Source organism: Sebastes umbrosus, chromosome 13 (genome assembly GCF_015220745.1).
Source record: "Sebastes umbrosus isolate fSebUmb1 chromosome 13, fSebUmb1.pri, whole genome shotgun sequence".
Classification (NCBI taxonomy): Eukaryota; Metazoa; Chordata; class Actinopteri; order Perciformes; family Sebastidae; genus Sebastes; species Sebastes umbrosus.
In genome coordinates this window covers 4136194-4151344 of record NC_051281.1, presented here as the reverse complement: position 1 = coordinate 4151344, position 15151 = coordinate 4136194, and the positions used below count along the sequence as shown (strand labels likewise).

At 39.4% G+C, this 15151-nt stretch overlaps 2 protein-coding genes across 8 annotated transcripts in view; one reads left to right on the top strand and one right to left on the bottom strand.

The window, feature by feature from the left end:
- The window catches only part of LOC119499822 (trace amine-associated receptor 13c-like), a 978627-nt gene that overhangs the window by 123989 nt on the left and 839487 nt on the right, over positions 1 to 15151 (bottom strand). The gene's annotated exons all lie outside the window — the stretch shown is intronic.
- Positions 1 to 15151, top strand: part of lrch1 (leucine-rich repeats and calponin homology (CH) domain containing 1) — an 85719-nt gene that overhangs the window by 49055 nt on the left and 21513 nt on the right. For 2 of the 7 annotated variants that reach the window (XM_037789021.1, XM_037789016.1), the window contains exons 8-16: positions 1226 to 1331; positions 2695 to 2810; positions 4195 to 4265; positions 4451 to 4537; positions 5451 to 5528; positions 6079 to 6115; positions 7555 to 7671; positions 11157 to 11229; positions 12247 to 12369. In XM_037789021.1, the coding sequence (XP_037644949.1) occupies positions 1226 to 1331; positions 2695 to 2810; positions 4195 to 4265; positions 4451 to 4537; positions 5451 to 5528; positions 6079 to 6115; positions 7555 to 7671; positions 11157 to 11229; positions 12247 to 12369 (808 nt within the window). The remainder of the gene's footprint in view (positions 1 to 1225; positions 1332 to 2694; positions 2811 to 4194; positions 4266 to 4450; positions 4538 to 5450; positions 5529 to 6078; positions 6116 to 7554; positions 7672 to 11156; positions 11230 to 12246; positions 12370 to 15151) is intronic. The other 5 variants (XM_037789023.1, XM_037789020.1, XM_037789018.1 and 2 more) reach the window with 4 other exon arrangements.

Genomic DNA, 15151 nt, shown 5'->3' with positions numbered 1-15151 from the left:
AACTCTGCAAAAGAAAACTAATTTTTTTTGGACTTCAGTGTATGTTTGAGTAATCTGTGAAGGTGTTTGTAAAAGCTGCTGATTTAAATCAACATACTATAAATAGATTATTAACCATATTGTTACTGTTAACGGTAGCAATTTGAACAGGATGTTTTACAGAGTAAAATTAAGTTATTTATCTCTGAAGTAAAATGATGCAACAGGAGCTGCAGAAAAAAATTGCAGAAAAGAAGCTAATTTTTCTTTATATTACAACCATTTATTACACTTTATCAACCGATGCTGACGTTTTCAGACAGTTATTGGAGTTATTGACTGTTTTTTGTTGTTTTGTTTTTTTAATAAACGTTATATGAGGGCTGCAATAATTAATCAACTACTATTACTATCTTCATCTTATCAATTCAAGCCAAAATGCCAAACGTTGTCTGGTTCTGCTCAGATTTCAGGATTTGATTTTTTTTTCTTTATCATATATGACAGTAAACTGAATATCTTTTGAATTTGGACTGTTCTTCAAAATAAAATAAGGCATTTGAATACATCTCCTTGTGCTGTGGGAAATTAATATATGTATTTTTAATTATTTTATAGACAAAACAATTAATGTAGATTATGCAATAATGAAAATAATCATTAGTTGCAGTCCTGCATGTTGTCAACATTTTTCTTAAAATGTGATTAAGAAAAGAGGTGAAATGTTTTACAGCTGAACAACCAGCTTTATTATCAAAGATGACATTCATTAACAGTTTGAAAAGTAAACTTGAAATTAAATTAAATTATTTAAACTAATAACATTCACATTGAGTCGGACTGCAAACAGAAGATCTCAAAGCTTTGATTGTCTTTAATTGTCAAATTGCTGCAGAGGAATCACGTGATCAATAAATAGTTGAAAACTGGTGTTCAGGTGATCTGCAGGTGTTTTCATCCTCATTTGTTTCCTCACTGAATCAAATTTCCTCCATTTTAACATAAGTAGTATCAATAAATGTAGCTAACGATTGGTTCTAGCATTCATTAATCTGTTTCATTCATCTTAAAATGTCTTGTTTTGTCCGACTAACAGTCCAAAACATCAAATATTCAGTTTACAGTGATGTAAAACAGAGAAAAGTAGCAAACCCTCACAGAAGCTGCGACCAGAAGGTGTCTTTGCTTAATAAATGTTTTAAAACGATAATCAATTATTCTTGTCGTTCATTCGTTTGTGTCGCAGCCGTCAGATGAAGACAGTCTGAGTCTCAACATACCGATGAGCCACATCACGGAGGAGGAGGGGATCAGTAAAGACGACTCGAGTGAACACATCAGCTCCCTGACAGGTACACACACACACACACACACAGACACAGACACACACACACACACACACACACACACACACACACACACACACACACACAGACACACAGACACACACAGCTGATAGTGGACAGGACGTGGTGGCAATTAAACAACACTGTTGTGTCCTCTGCTGTCACACAGAGGAAACCCGACAGCACAGACACCTTTCCGGACCCCTGTTGTGTTGATACTGTATGAGTGAGTGTGTGTGTGTGAGTGTGTGTAGAAAGGTGTAAAGATTAATATCAGGAAACAAGTGTCAACATGTGGAGGATTCAAGGGTAGACTGACACTGAAATGTACAATATACTGTATATGCACGGTGCACACGTGTCTCTGTGTTGTGCGTGTTTGTGTGTGATTGTGTATTATAATCTTTTATTTTGAAAAACATTCACAAATCTAGTTTATGCCTCCGTTCTAGTTTACTTTAAATTCCACAAAGAAGAAGAAACTGAGACGATTCAGTTTTTTTTTATTCAAAAAGACAAAGACCGCAAAGCAGAAAACATGTCTGCGTTTTTGTTTGATGAAAGAATTAAAATAATAAACTGATCATCAACATTTATATTGATTATTTTCTGTGAGCTGGGCGATATCAGCTGTAGTCCGTATCACGATCAATTGTCACATTTACCTCATAACGATTAATAAATCTGATTGACCTGTTCAGGAGATTATCTGCCAATAAACTGAGTTATATTTATTTAAAATATTCAGTTGCTAAGAGCACCATAAAATGTTAGTAGTTGTAGTTAGTAGTATCAAATGAAGTAAAATCAATCCAAGAATTTGAAACACTGTTAAGGTTTGTGTAGTTTTTTCTCCTTTAACAACTGTAACCCGTCAGCTGTGTAACGTCTGCAGAGTGTGAGTGAGTATCTGGGCTGTTGAACTCTATTAGCGAACAGCAGCAGCTCCCCAGACACACAGCTTAAATAGACTTCAATCAGCCTCAATCAGGTCAGAGCTGATGGACGGGGGCACATTTACTGAGCCGAGATGAGTGAAAAGAAGAGTTGTCTGGGTTATTTGATCTCACAATCTCTTAATAGTTTAGATAAAAGCTCGTCAACGTTTTAACCAAAAAAAAATACACAGAATCTCTGAATATTTAAATATTGTTTATTTCTGAAGTTTAACAGCTGGACACGAGATGTCTTCACTTCACTGTAAAGTCCATTCTCAGCTTCAAGCTTCAGCTTCAAGTTTCCACATCACACTTAATGTGATAAGTGGATAATGTACTACATAATGCACTATATTTACTGTACACCATTTTATTTGAGAGTCCAACCCTGTAAGACTCCAACACTCACAGTTCATGTTTCCTCCTTCCAGCAGACCCAAACTCCGACTCGGTCCGTCTGATTGAGGAGAGCCCTACGGAAGCCCTGAAGGACCAGTTCAACTACAGAGACTCTGCTCTCAGCACTCGCTTCGTCAACTACATCAAGGCAAGACTTCGTGCTGTGCTGTTTCTCCTCAGTCAGTTTATTATTAAAGATTGATGCAGTAAATGGATCACTTTAGTCTTCAGACTACGCCACCCTCAGAGTAAAGTGGAGTTATGTAAAACTGCTCTACTTTAGTCCAGCGTTTGTTCGACTGCTCCTGAGGTCTGTGGTTTGTTTTAATGGAGCCCAAACTGTCACTTTATGTCAGTAATTCACTTTTAGAGTTAAAAGTTTCTGTCAGCAGTTAGAGAGACCTGTCCTGTTATAGCCGGTTACGTCACAGTGAGCCTGTGAGTCACTGTGGAGACTCGGCTCTGACCAAATAAGGACTAAACCTAAAACAAAGTGGACAACACAAAGAGCTGAGGAGCCGTGTGATGAATCACTCAGTTTAGCTGAGTTTTGAAGTTCTGAAACTTTTATGTTCATAGAGTGCTTGAGACAAAACGACAGCATCAGTCGTTTCAGCAAAATGCCCCCAAACGACATCCGTTTACCTCCAAGTGGCAGCGCTTTGCACTGTGCTTATAAGGGTGCAGGCAATCCCGGCTGTATGGGTTGTAGCTGCTGTAGTAGTGGGCCAATCACACATTGCATTAAATCGAACGCTTGCAGTGATTGCGTGTGAGCAGAGCCAAACAAATAGTATTTTTTTCTAGACCTGGTTACTAAAAGGATCAAACGTAGGTATCGTTTGACTGGAGACGTTCGGATACTACTTGGTACTGGGTTATTAAAGGTATCAAGTACCGACAACCAGCCCTAATGACGACAAAGGTCCCCTAGTCTTAGAGAAGTCGTAATTTTAACCCAAATAGTGATCTTTCCCTAGATCTAGCTATCATTTTTATGCCTAAACCTAACCAAACTTTAACCATCGCTGTGTACAGTTAGGAAACCGTTACGAAACGGTGGTCTGCTAATAGGCGGCGTCAGATCAGAAAACTCTTCCAGGTGTCGTTCTAAACCACATATTTTGTCTTTGAATTTGGAGGACTTGTTGAAACGCTTCAGTACTTCCAAGTATTGAAAACAGACTTGTCATCTGGTGAGTTACTGAGCTTAGATCAGGGAAAACAGTAACTAAAAATCATCCTCGCAGGTCCCAGTTAAAAGAAGGATTTGGGCTGAAAGAGAAATGATAGCAAATAGTGGTCCAGCTTTATCCCAGTTAACTCATCAATCCCAGTGTGAGAAACAAGTGGAGAGTGGAGGATGGAAGGAACTGATTAAGGACAGTGTCCTTATTGTTGAGTTTGTGTATCAGGGGATAACGGTAACGTCTCTGAATTTTGGCCAATGGCTGAGAGAGTCTGTTGATCATGTGACATCTGCAGCTGGTGCTGATGTGTGTGTGTTAATGTGTGTATTAATGTGTGTGCAGGGTCGGACAGCAGCAGACTTTGACGAGCCCCTCAGGATAGAGGAAGACTCACACTGGCCAACAGAGCAAATGTAAGTTCATTTATCTGTTTCTTCTGTTTCTATCTCAGTTATTTTTTGAGATTTAGGGCTTTTTTTTTTTTTTACTATTTTTGAGTTAAAGTAAACCGATGCAAAGAGAAAACAAACAAGTAGGAAAACTTGCACTACGATTGCCACTGTGATTGTAGGATATTTACATGTCTTTGGGCTCACAGGTCAAAGGTCACAGGGGGCACAGAGCTCCATATTGACATGATCAACCAGCTGAAGGAGGCTGTGGAGCTGCTGCAGGACCCCAGCAGGTGAGAACCAGCACAACACCTGAGAATTAATCACAGAGTGGAGTTAGAATGTTATATTAATACTAAAACGTACTAGTACTAGAAGCAAAATACAGTAAAAAATTTACAATGAATTATTCTGTATTAATATTCAAAATAAATAGCACTCCATTCCCAATACTTAAAAAATAAAACCATAAATAATGAGCTGTAAGAATGATTTGCAAAGCTTTTTATCAGCTAGAAATCACTGTGCAGACTTACAACTAGGGAAGAAAATAATAAGAAAAATAAGAAATAATAAGAAAATATCGATACACTTGAGTATTGCAATATTATGTTTTGTGATATTTTATCAATTTTCAAAAACACCAAAAAATATTATTTTTTTAATTAATAGTTAAAATATGTATATATTGTATATGTACTGTATGTAACAATGTCTGTTTACATTTGTATATACTTTATAAGTTTACCTAAAGAATAACTTTTTTTACTCAGATTTTATGCACATAGTGGTGTGTTCTTTATACTACGACAGTTTTACTAAAATTAGATTTAAAAAAATCTCAATCGCCTTGCTTACAGTATCGCAATATATCACAATATATTGAATCGTAATCCCTGTATCATGATACGTATCATATTACCAGATTCTTGCCAATACACAGCCCTACTTCCAACTTCCTTTAGCTGTTATTTTAATAACAGAAAATGTTTAGAACATGTTACTAACGCACATAGTACTAGACAGTGAATTAACAAAATTTGACTCCTTAAAATCTCCCATGTCAAATGACCCTGCAGTTGAAAACTTCACATTTTTGTGTTTTCGCTTGGACACTAGAACTGTAGACAATCGTCTTGGGAGTGTAGTTTTAATATTTCTAAAACAAACGAATGTATCTACTAATGTATTTCTTCTGTTTATCAGAGTGAACACGGAGCAGGACGATCTGTCTGGAGTTCGGCTCTACCCGGTCGAGTTGGTCACAGTGGAAGAGTCACTCAAGTAAGACTTTGTGTTTTAAATTATTTATTTTGTGGTCATTTCTGTTTGGCTGGCAGGTGTCTGGTATCAGGACACATGAGAGGTAGTTCTGGTCAACAGTTTAACCCCTGTGTTCAGTGTTTTAAGGTGTGTTAAACTGAATGTAACCATAGAAACAGTACTGATGTTTCAGGCTCTGTTAGCTACTAATGAAACTCACCTAACCAAACACTTGGATGAATGTTGAACACAGCATATGTAGTTTTTCTTTGGTAAGTGTCAACCCTGCATCCTTTGTCCAACTTTTCCTTGAAATACCAGGATCTCAATTCCCAGTATTCAATCACCAATCAGTGACTTCCTCCATTTAGAGTTTAAAAGTTGTGAAGCTTTGACTTGGAAGCTGCAAGTGAAATTCAGTGATGGTTGAATGTTTTTACTTGTGATTGTGGTGTGTTTTTTGCTAATGTCTGCATGCAGGATAATGATCAATTTGTGTCTCTGCTGCTGTGTGAGCAAAATTAATCTTATCCTTCACTTATCCTTCTTATTTCTTTCTCTCTCTCTTCAGTGGGCAGGACAGCGATGACGGAGTCACCACACCAAAGGTACAGTGTGCAAAACCTTAAAACTTATCTTAAGTTTTAGTCGAAACACAGCACAAAACAATATGTTGTCATCAGCGTACGTGATGATATTTGTATCTTACTGTAATGTGACGGTGAATAACAGCACCTACGTATATTTCATTTTGAACTTCTGTCATCAGGGTGATGCTTTTCTGTGGAGAGATTTCCAGTGAGTTTATTGTAAAAACTAAAGTTCATAGATCAACAGAAAAACAACAATGGCCGAACAACTCCCGTTAGCGGCGATATAATCACTACATACCACAGCCTTTCGTGAGCTATTGAAATAACACTCCTTCAGTTAATTATTTAGTTATTTAGTCTATAAACTGTCAAAAAACATCACAATTGACTGTCATGATTTAGCAGAGGCCAAAAGAAAAGCCATCTGCGGTCATTGCTGTCTATTTCAGTGTCTTTTTTGATACTACCACTGGGGGGCGCCAAAGTGAGACATTTTGAAATCCTGCACATAGTGGCTTTAAATCTAGTCGCTGTAGTGAATTTAAATTGAGGCTGTCAATCGATTAAAATATTCAGTCGCGATTAATCGCCTGATTGTCCATAGTTAATCGTGATATAATCACAAATGAGTCGCACATTTTTGTTATCTGTTCAAAATGTACCTTAAAAGGGAGATTTGTATTATATTTATAGTATTTAATAATCTTATCAACATGGGAGTGGGCAAATATGCTGCTTTATGCAGATATATGTATATATTTATTATTGTAAATCAATTAACAACACGAAACAATGACAAATATTGTAGAGAAACCCTCACAGGTACTGCATTTAGCATAAAAAAATAAGCTCAAATCATAACATGGCAAACTGCGGCCCAACAGGCAACAACAGCTGTCGTGTGTCAGTGTGCTGACTTGACTATGACTTGCCCCCAAACTGCATGTGATTATCAAAAAGTGAGCATGTCTGTAAAGGGGAGACTTGTGGGTACCAATAGAACCCATTTACATTCACATATCTGGAGGTCAGAGGTCAAGGGATCCCTATGAAAATGGCCATAGCAGTTTTTCCTCGCCAAAATTTACCGTAAATTTGGAGCGTTATTTGACCTCCTTCACAACGAGCTACCATGACATGGTTTTCTCGTGAAGAATGATACCAGTATATTCACTCTAGCTTTAAATTTGAGCCCACTTCAACTTAAAAATCTTGCGTTAATGTGTTAAAGAAGTTAGTGGCGTTAAAATAAATTTGCGTTAACGCGTTATTATCGTGTTAATTTTGACAGTCCTAATTTAAATACATTTTCCTTGAGCAGTATACTCGCGTGATAAAGTATAAAGTAGGTCCTTTTGTGTCTTTGTCCTTATAAATTTAAAGCCTTTAAGTATGTAAGTAATAAAGGAACCTTTAAGGTATTTTAAAGCCTAAACGTTTGATGCGTTCTGTAGCAGCACATGGAGGAAGGTGGCTATGAGTTCCAGAAGAAGAGACAGATGATTCTAGAGAAGGCCAGGTTTGAGGCCCAGCTTGCATGCCGGGAGTATGAGTGGCATATGTCAATCAAGGTAAAGGTAGCACCGGACTACCGCTGTAGGCTCTGTCCCGCCACCCCTCAGAGTGAACTGTCCCTCAGTCGTCCAGTAAACTGACCGTCTGCTTTGTTGTGTCTGTTTGCTGTGAGCGAATAAACCACGCTGAGCTTCCACATGTTTCATCTGGCAGCAGGTTAGACATGTGAACGGGGTGAGAACGTGTTTATTTATTGCTACACGTGAGTCCAACACGTTTCACCAGTCACTCCCAGTTCTTGAGAAACAATTAATTTGTTTGAGTGAAGTTGATTAGTTGGTGGCTGGTGAACTGACATTTACCTGTCTTTACATGTCAGTGTGTGAAGAGTTCATCTGCAGTGGCTGATATGTGACGTCAATCAGTGTCTTGTTTGTGTCATGAACAACCAGCACTGTCTGACAATAAGATTTATGAACTGTATTAAGTCAACCTGTTAAGCCCTATCCCTCGGAAAAATACGCCTAAAATGACTACCCAAAATTAAGCAGGACTAGCTCCTCAACCATAAGGCTTAGATGCATATCTGGTCTGATTTGAATGGTAAGAAGCTAAGGAATATTAATAAATTGTAAGTAAAATAAACTATATTACCATGGAGATTACAATGGAGAAGAAATATAAAAAACAGTATGATTTTTTTTATCCTTGCGTAGTATAAAATCCTAATTTCAAAGGCAATATCACCTTTATAACTAAGATCCCATAAATAATGATGCAACTGAATGTATTCTACAACTGGGACTTTAAATGTGATGAAAATACACTAAAATACACCATTTATGATACAATTTATAAAGATAATACTCAGGCGCTTTCCATGTTTTGTTCATGTATACTGTATACATATTGACATATTGGAGTTTTACTTTAAAACACTATTTATTTCCATATAGCCAATCATGAATTTTTGTATTTTATTGTGTCTTTTAGTCGTGTGTTTAACCCTCAAATATTGTAACTTCCTGGAAAACAACATGCTGCACTATTAAGTATTCAGCATTTCGGAAAATAATTACAACGCATAACCTCCTCTAAAACCACAAATTATTTTGTAAGAATGGAGATGCAAAGTGTTGATTAGTGAGCTTTAAAGTTTAACTTTAAGACAGAGCCAGGCTAGCTGTTTCCCCCCACTTCCAGTCTTTATGCTAAGCTATGCTAACCACCTCCCGACTCCAGCTCTATTATAATTAACACACAGACGTGAGATAAATGTCAATCTTCTCATGTGATGTTTGGAAAGAAAGCAAATGAGCCTATAAACCAACCTAAACATTTACAGCTGGCCACCCCTCAAACTGAGTCTTCAGTGTTTTCACAGAAACAAACAGAGTGAAGAGAGTGTAGGTTTAGAGACGAGGAGAACACAACACGGCTTTGTTCCCCCAGACCGGTCTAACAATGCTCTGAAGTAAAAGAATGAACACACAGACAAACTGTGTATCAGACTCGTAGAAAAAAAACTGACAAAATTACACACACACACTCGATGGAGGATCTGAACCTACGGATTTCTAGATTTAAAGAAACAAAACCACAACATCCCCCCATTTCCACCTGGTATTAACCTGTGATCTGTATCTGGAGTCATTATCACGGGTCTTTGAGTTCCCCCCCGGGGTTAATAAGCGTTCTTGTTATCTGGATTCTGCCTGCTTTGTGATTAGATCTTAATATGCTAAAGAGGAAGGCAGAGCTGCCGGATTAGTCAACGGGTTGAAGGAAATGATGCTGCTCTATTGGCTCTACTTATTTCTACTTATTCTTAAGTCTGACAGTTTGAGTTTGGTGACTTTTAAACTTTTTAGGCAGATGTTTGTCTTGTGTACAGATTGCTTTTATAACTGAGACCTCCTGTACCACAAGATTAGTGTGAGCTATCTATATTAAAGGGCAAATCAGCCATGATGTAGGTTACTAAAGTAAGCTAATCAGGTTATCAGGCTTCTCTATATACTGCTCCTATTTTTATATTTCCTTCTATTTAAATGGTGCATATTTTGTTACACTTTATTTAGCTCTTTTTTTTTTACTGTGTTAGCTGATGCTTCTTGTTTTTTTGCACTATCCCCTTTACTGCTGTACACTGCAAATGTCCCCACTGCTGGACTAATAAAGGAATATCTTATCTTATGATGTGAACGCTAGCACTAGCTGAGTCAACGTTAGCTAAGTTTGGAAATAACTGAAAGGGTTAGTTTGGATTTTTTGAAGTGGGGTTGTATGTATACTCCCATGTTCTGTGAGGTAAAATTACTGTTTTTATGAATGGAGTCTGGTGGCTTTGAAGGGAGCAATATAACAGCTTCAGTTCCCCATCGGAACGGGCTGTTTAACAGCAAGGTAAAGAATATTTTCACCGCTTCACCTCGCCATCAGACAGCCTTTTCCGACGGAGAACTGAAGCTGTTATATCGCTGTCTTCAAAGCCACCAGACTCCATTCACAAAAACAGTAATTTCACCTCACAGAACACGGTAGTTGCTGGTCTACCGCTGCCTCGATTGGTTGGTTTGTGTTATTGTATGACTTTTGGATCCAAACTAAATTTCCTTCGGGATCAATAAAGTATCTATCTATCTATCTATCTATCTATCTATCTATCTATCTATCTATTGATCTAAGATAACTACTAACGTGACTAACAAATAGTTTTTAGAAGGGCTTTGTGTGGACGCGCCGTTACTTTTAATAGTGCAAAATTGTTTTCTACAGTTTTCTTATTCAAGTTCTGTAAAGTTCTGTCTACTGTCTCACATCTCACTTTTTGCTGCAAAAAATAACCAAATTTCACTATCACCATTTCATCTCATGCCATATCAGAATCAGGTTTATTGCCGAGTAGGTTTTCACATACAAGGAGTTTCCCTTGGTGTTAAGGTGCATAACAATAAACATAGTAAGAGAATATGAAAATAAAAAGCAGGTACTGTAAAAAAACAATAAACAGTCTGCAGTCTGTGTGCATTTAACATCTTTTTCCTGAGCCAGATAAGAAACACAGATACAGATCAGATGGTAATACAAGGTGGAAATGGGTGAGAGACATTTGAGGGTTTCCCTGCAGAATCATTTGAAATGGACTTTGGTCACACAGTCTTTGCAAAAATCTATACCACTTAAATTCTGTTAAATTGAAGGAGTCTAAAGTCTCTTAAAGAGTGCTGACACTGAATCAGTCTGCTGGTTATATAAGATGAATGATGGTTAAAGACAGAGGAGGGAGACATAGAGCGGGAGTGCTGCTGTCTTTGAGCCAATTTGGAGGTTAACTTTAGGTCCCTGAACTCATCACGTGTGTTTCTATGTACTCTATTTCTCTGTGGAGTCGTTTGTAAGTCTGCGTGTCTTTGCAAACATCTCCCACATGAAGCACCGGACTCAGAATATCCAGCATCTGTTCAATGAATTATACTTTCATTGCTTGTTAATGAGTTCTGAGTACTTATTCATGTTGTTTCTATTTCTGTTGCCGCAGCGACATGACAGATCTCCAGCCAGCGGACTTCCATCCTTCTCCAGCCCGGTGTTTGGACTGAAGCCTCGTTCAGGTGAGTTGGCTCTGGGCTAAGAGGGTGGGTCAGATACCTGGGCCGCCTTGCTTTACATGTCAAAATGAACTGACCTGAACATTACAAAGACTAAGAACTACATTCATACACAATTTGTAGTTTTGAAACCACGTTTTCAGGATCCTTAATGGAAGGAAACTCGTCAGAATAAACCACATTTGTGTTGCTTAACACCTGCATGGACACGGTAGTGGAAGAAGTACTCACGATTAGGGCTGGTTTTCCTCGTCAAAGGTCACTAAGAAGATTCCCTACCAACCATGTATTTGCATTTTTTAACACATTTAACGAGCACCTGAGCACCTGAACAGTCTGTTTCCGTGGCGACCCAGGACCACGATATGAATATGACCATCCTGGATCAGGGCTAGTAGAAGACAAGCTTACCCAGAGTTGTTGCAGGCTTAGAGCGACTGTTAACGCTTCTCCGTTCTGTCTGTAGAATCATAGCGAACTTTAGTCCCATGCCTTTTTATTTATTTTTTTAGAGCTAGCAACCATCCAGCCTTTGTTTGCTAACTGTTACCAGTGTGTGAAATGCTGCTAACTGCTAATGAAGCTAACATGGTGCTAACAGCATGTCGAGGTGATCTGTAATGTGAACTGCCACTAATCTTTATTTTGTTTTTGTGCTGTTTTGTGTTACGTGTTATCATCTCCCCTTTTCACATTTTCTTTTTCCGATATCCATGTTTTTTCTGTATTTCCGTCTCTTTCTTAACTCTCCTCTCTGGTCTGCTGCATGACTTTTAATGTGAAAATCATCTAATCTAATCTGCATGTCTGTACCAACACCTGCGTCTCATTGATCTCCTTGTTTTTATTCCTTAACAACCAATTTTTCGGGGACATCTCTCCTGGTGATATTGGTGTTTTTCGTGGAATGAACTTTGCCTTGCTGCACTTGATTCACCATTGGTGCTCCACCTTCCTGCACTACACACTCCACGCCCAATTCCTGCGTCTCCCTGACCACTACCCACCTCCTGGTTGTAGCCCCGCCCTCGCTGCCCTGCTCGCCCCCTCCTTCCTGTCTCGCCCCCTCCCCCCTCTCACAGGCCTCGCCCCTCCATAGAGATACGCCTCGTAGCCGTGACGACGGAGGCATGCACAGCCGCGGTAGGTCCCGCTTCTTTAAACTAACCGGCCTCGGAGGCTGATCACACCTTTGGACTCAGGTCTCTGGTGTCTTCTCCACCAGCGGTTTGGGATTTCTTACATTCAGTCTCTCATTTCTTTGTGTCCTGGACCATCAAGTAGAACGTTTGTCACCTGTTTCACACTCAGCGGGTTGTTTCTTCTCTGTCTAACCATTGGTTTCGTAGATGTCCAGATTGCTTTCTTGTTGAGAGTTTAATGAGAAGACTGATACCATTATGTAACTCTATATTAATACAATACTCACATTGTCACATGTATATTGAGAGAGTTGCTGTGATCCTACTAGCTGTGAAGAACTGCCTGTACTGACTACACAGTGTCCTCGTTTGTCTGAGTTATAGCAGGTGTGCACGTTTATTGTCCTATTTATCTACCAGAACGTTTCCCTCCGCCGTGGCTCAGCGAGGACACACTGTACTGTACGTGGAAACAAAAAGAGGGAATTTTGCACGAAAAAAAGACTCTAACTTTGGAAAATACCCAGTAGATTTGACAACCAATTTGACACTCAGACAGCGATGAAGCTCCAATCCAGGATTTGTGTTTGCCAGAAGCATCATCCAAATCCTCCACAGCTGAATGACTTTTTCTCTTTCTCCTGTTGAATAATTTATTGTCTGATCCCATGCATGAGGGGAATATTATATATGAGAAAATACCAGAAGTACAGCCCGACAGAAATACTGGAAAGGCTGATATATTTTGAGTCGATTTTAGCTCTATCATAAACATATCAGTATCGGTGTATATGTTAGTCTTATGTCACAGTTCAAAACAAACATTTCTTTTGCACTTTCCAATATCAATATCGTCCTCAAAAAAAATCAATTGGTAGCTTATTTTTAAGATTTGAGAACAATATTTCTACTTCTTTTATAGTTATAGTTCAACTCCTGTATACTATTCTAATAATCTTCATATATAGAGACTTGATGACTATCTTACGGAGTCTTTACAGTGATTGTATGTGTGATCATGTCTGTTTGCCAGCGCCTCCTTCTGGCAAGAAGACAAGTTTGATTTCATTTCGACTGCCACCGTGTGTCTTCTCTGCCTTAGACCACATGTTGGGGTGTTTTATATTACTGCTTGTGTGTGTGTATGTGCTGGCGTGTGTGTGCGTGCAGTAGCAGCAGCAGACATTGATCAAAGAGGAGCTTCACCACACGCTACTTTCATCTCCAGCTGTTCATGTGTGTGGTGGATGTAGACGCACGTGGTAGCAGTTGGATTCAGTGTGTGTATGTGTGTGTGTGTGTCTGTTAATTACTACAGCAGTGTGGTCACACACACACAGGCTTTGAAGCTCACCAAAATGTGTGAGCATAAAGATTCTGGAAAGGAGCAAATACAGGGTGTGTGCAAGAGGAGTCTTGTAAAGTCTGAAATTATCTAAATTCAAGCCAACTTATATACGTTGACGTGAATACGTACTACAAGTTTTTAGGACTCAAGTGTCAGTCAATCAGTTGTAGCAACAACCTAAGTCTTTCTGTGGCTGCAACAAAAGTTTGGTTAAAGTTTGTTGCCTTGAAACTCTGAGTTTTCTCAACTTTCCAATTTTTACAGTGACAGACTTGCCTGTCTTTAATACATTTTGAAGCCCCCCTCTAGCCGGTTTTACTTCCTGTTTTTTTTGGTTAACGGTCTTTCTCAAACAGAAAATGGGGTGTTGTTAATAGTCAGACGTAATTCATTACCATAGCAACCAGATTGCATCGTTTTTCAACCCAGTTTAGATGAATTTACTGTTTATCAGACCACAAATGAGACAAGAATTAGCATAACACACCGACTCTCTCTCACTCGCTCTCTTCTTCACCGTCTCCTCCTGGCGAGGCGGCCATCTGGCTGCTGCTGCACCGAGGAGCCGCTCCGCCGGCCACAGCGCAAAAAAAGGACAAATAGACGTGTTGCCGAGGTCCGGCGTTTGAAATGCAAGTTTCGGGACGTTTTGGAGGTTCACCGTCCACCAGCACCGACACCGCACCGGGCTGCACTGTGATTCATTTATTTCTCTAACGGGACTTTTCTCTTGTTTTCTTTTGCCAAAATACACTGGAGGGTGGCTTTAAAAGAGAGTTTTAATGACAACACACACCAGCGGCATCGTGATGTATGTCGTCACTTCTGTTGTTTTATTGCTCACCATCGGCTCGCCGGCTCGTGTCAAGGTTGCAGAAAAGCAACAGTTTTATCACGCATCAGTTACTTCTTTTGGTCCATCCGGTGTGCGCTACAAATGTCAAACTATCAGACTACTAGAGGCCATATTGGGATTGTTTGATGTCTCTCCAAGTGTGTGTGTGTGTGCAGCGTCTGCAATATGAATGAGTCTGGGTTTTGTCTGTGCACATTTGTCATTTGTGTGTACGTGAGTATATTTTTAGCTCCTATGTTTTAAGTGTTAGATAATGGTCCCTCAAGGAGTATCCTACTTCCACTGGAACAGAGTCCAAGATTTTAGACGGATCACAGCCGTGTGTGTGTGTGTGTGCGTGTGCGTGTGCGTGTGCGTGTGCGTGTGCGTGTGCGTGTGTGTGTGTGTGTGTGTGTGTGTGTGTGTGTGTGTGTGTGTGTGTGTGTGTGTGTGTGTGTGTGTGTGTGTGTGTGTGTGTGTCCTCTTCCCGAGGCGAGCTCTGTGTTTCAGTCAGTTGGTCCATAAAAGGCTCTGATATGTTGCAGGAAGTCAGCAGCGACTGTGAGCCGTTAAACTGTTCACACACACACTCGCAGTAGG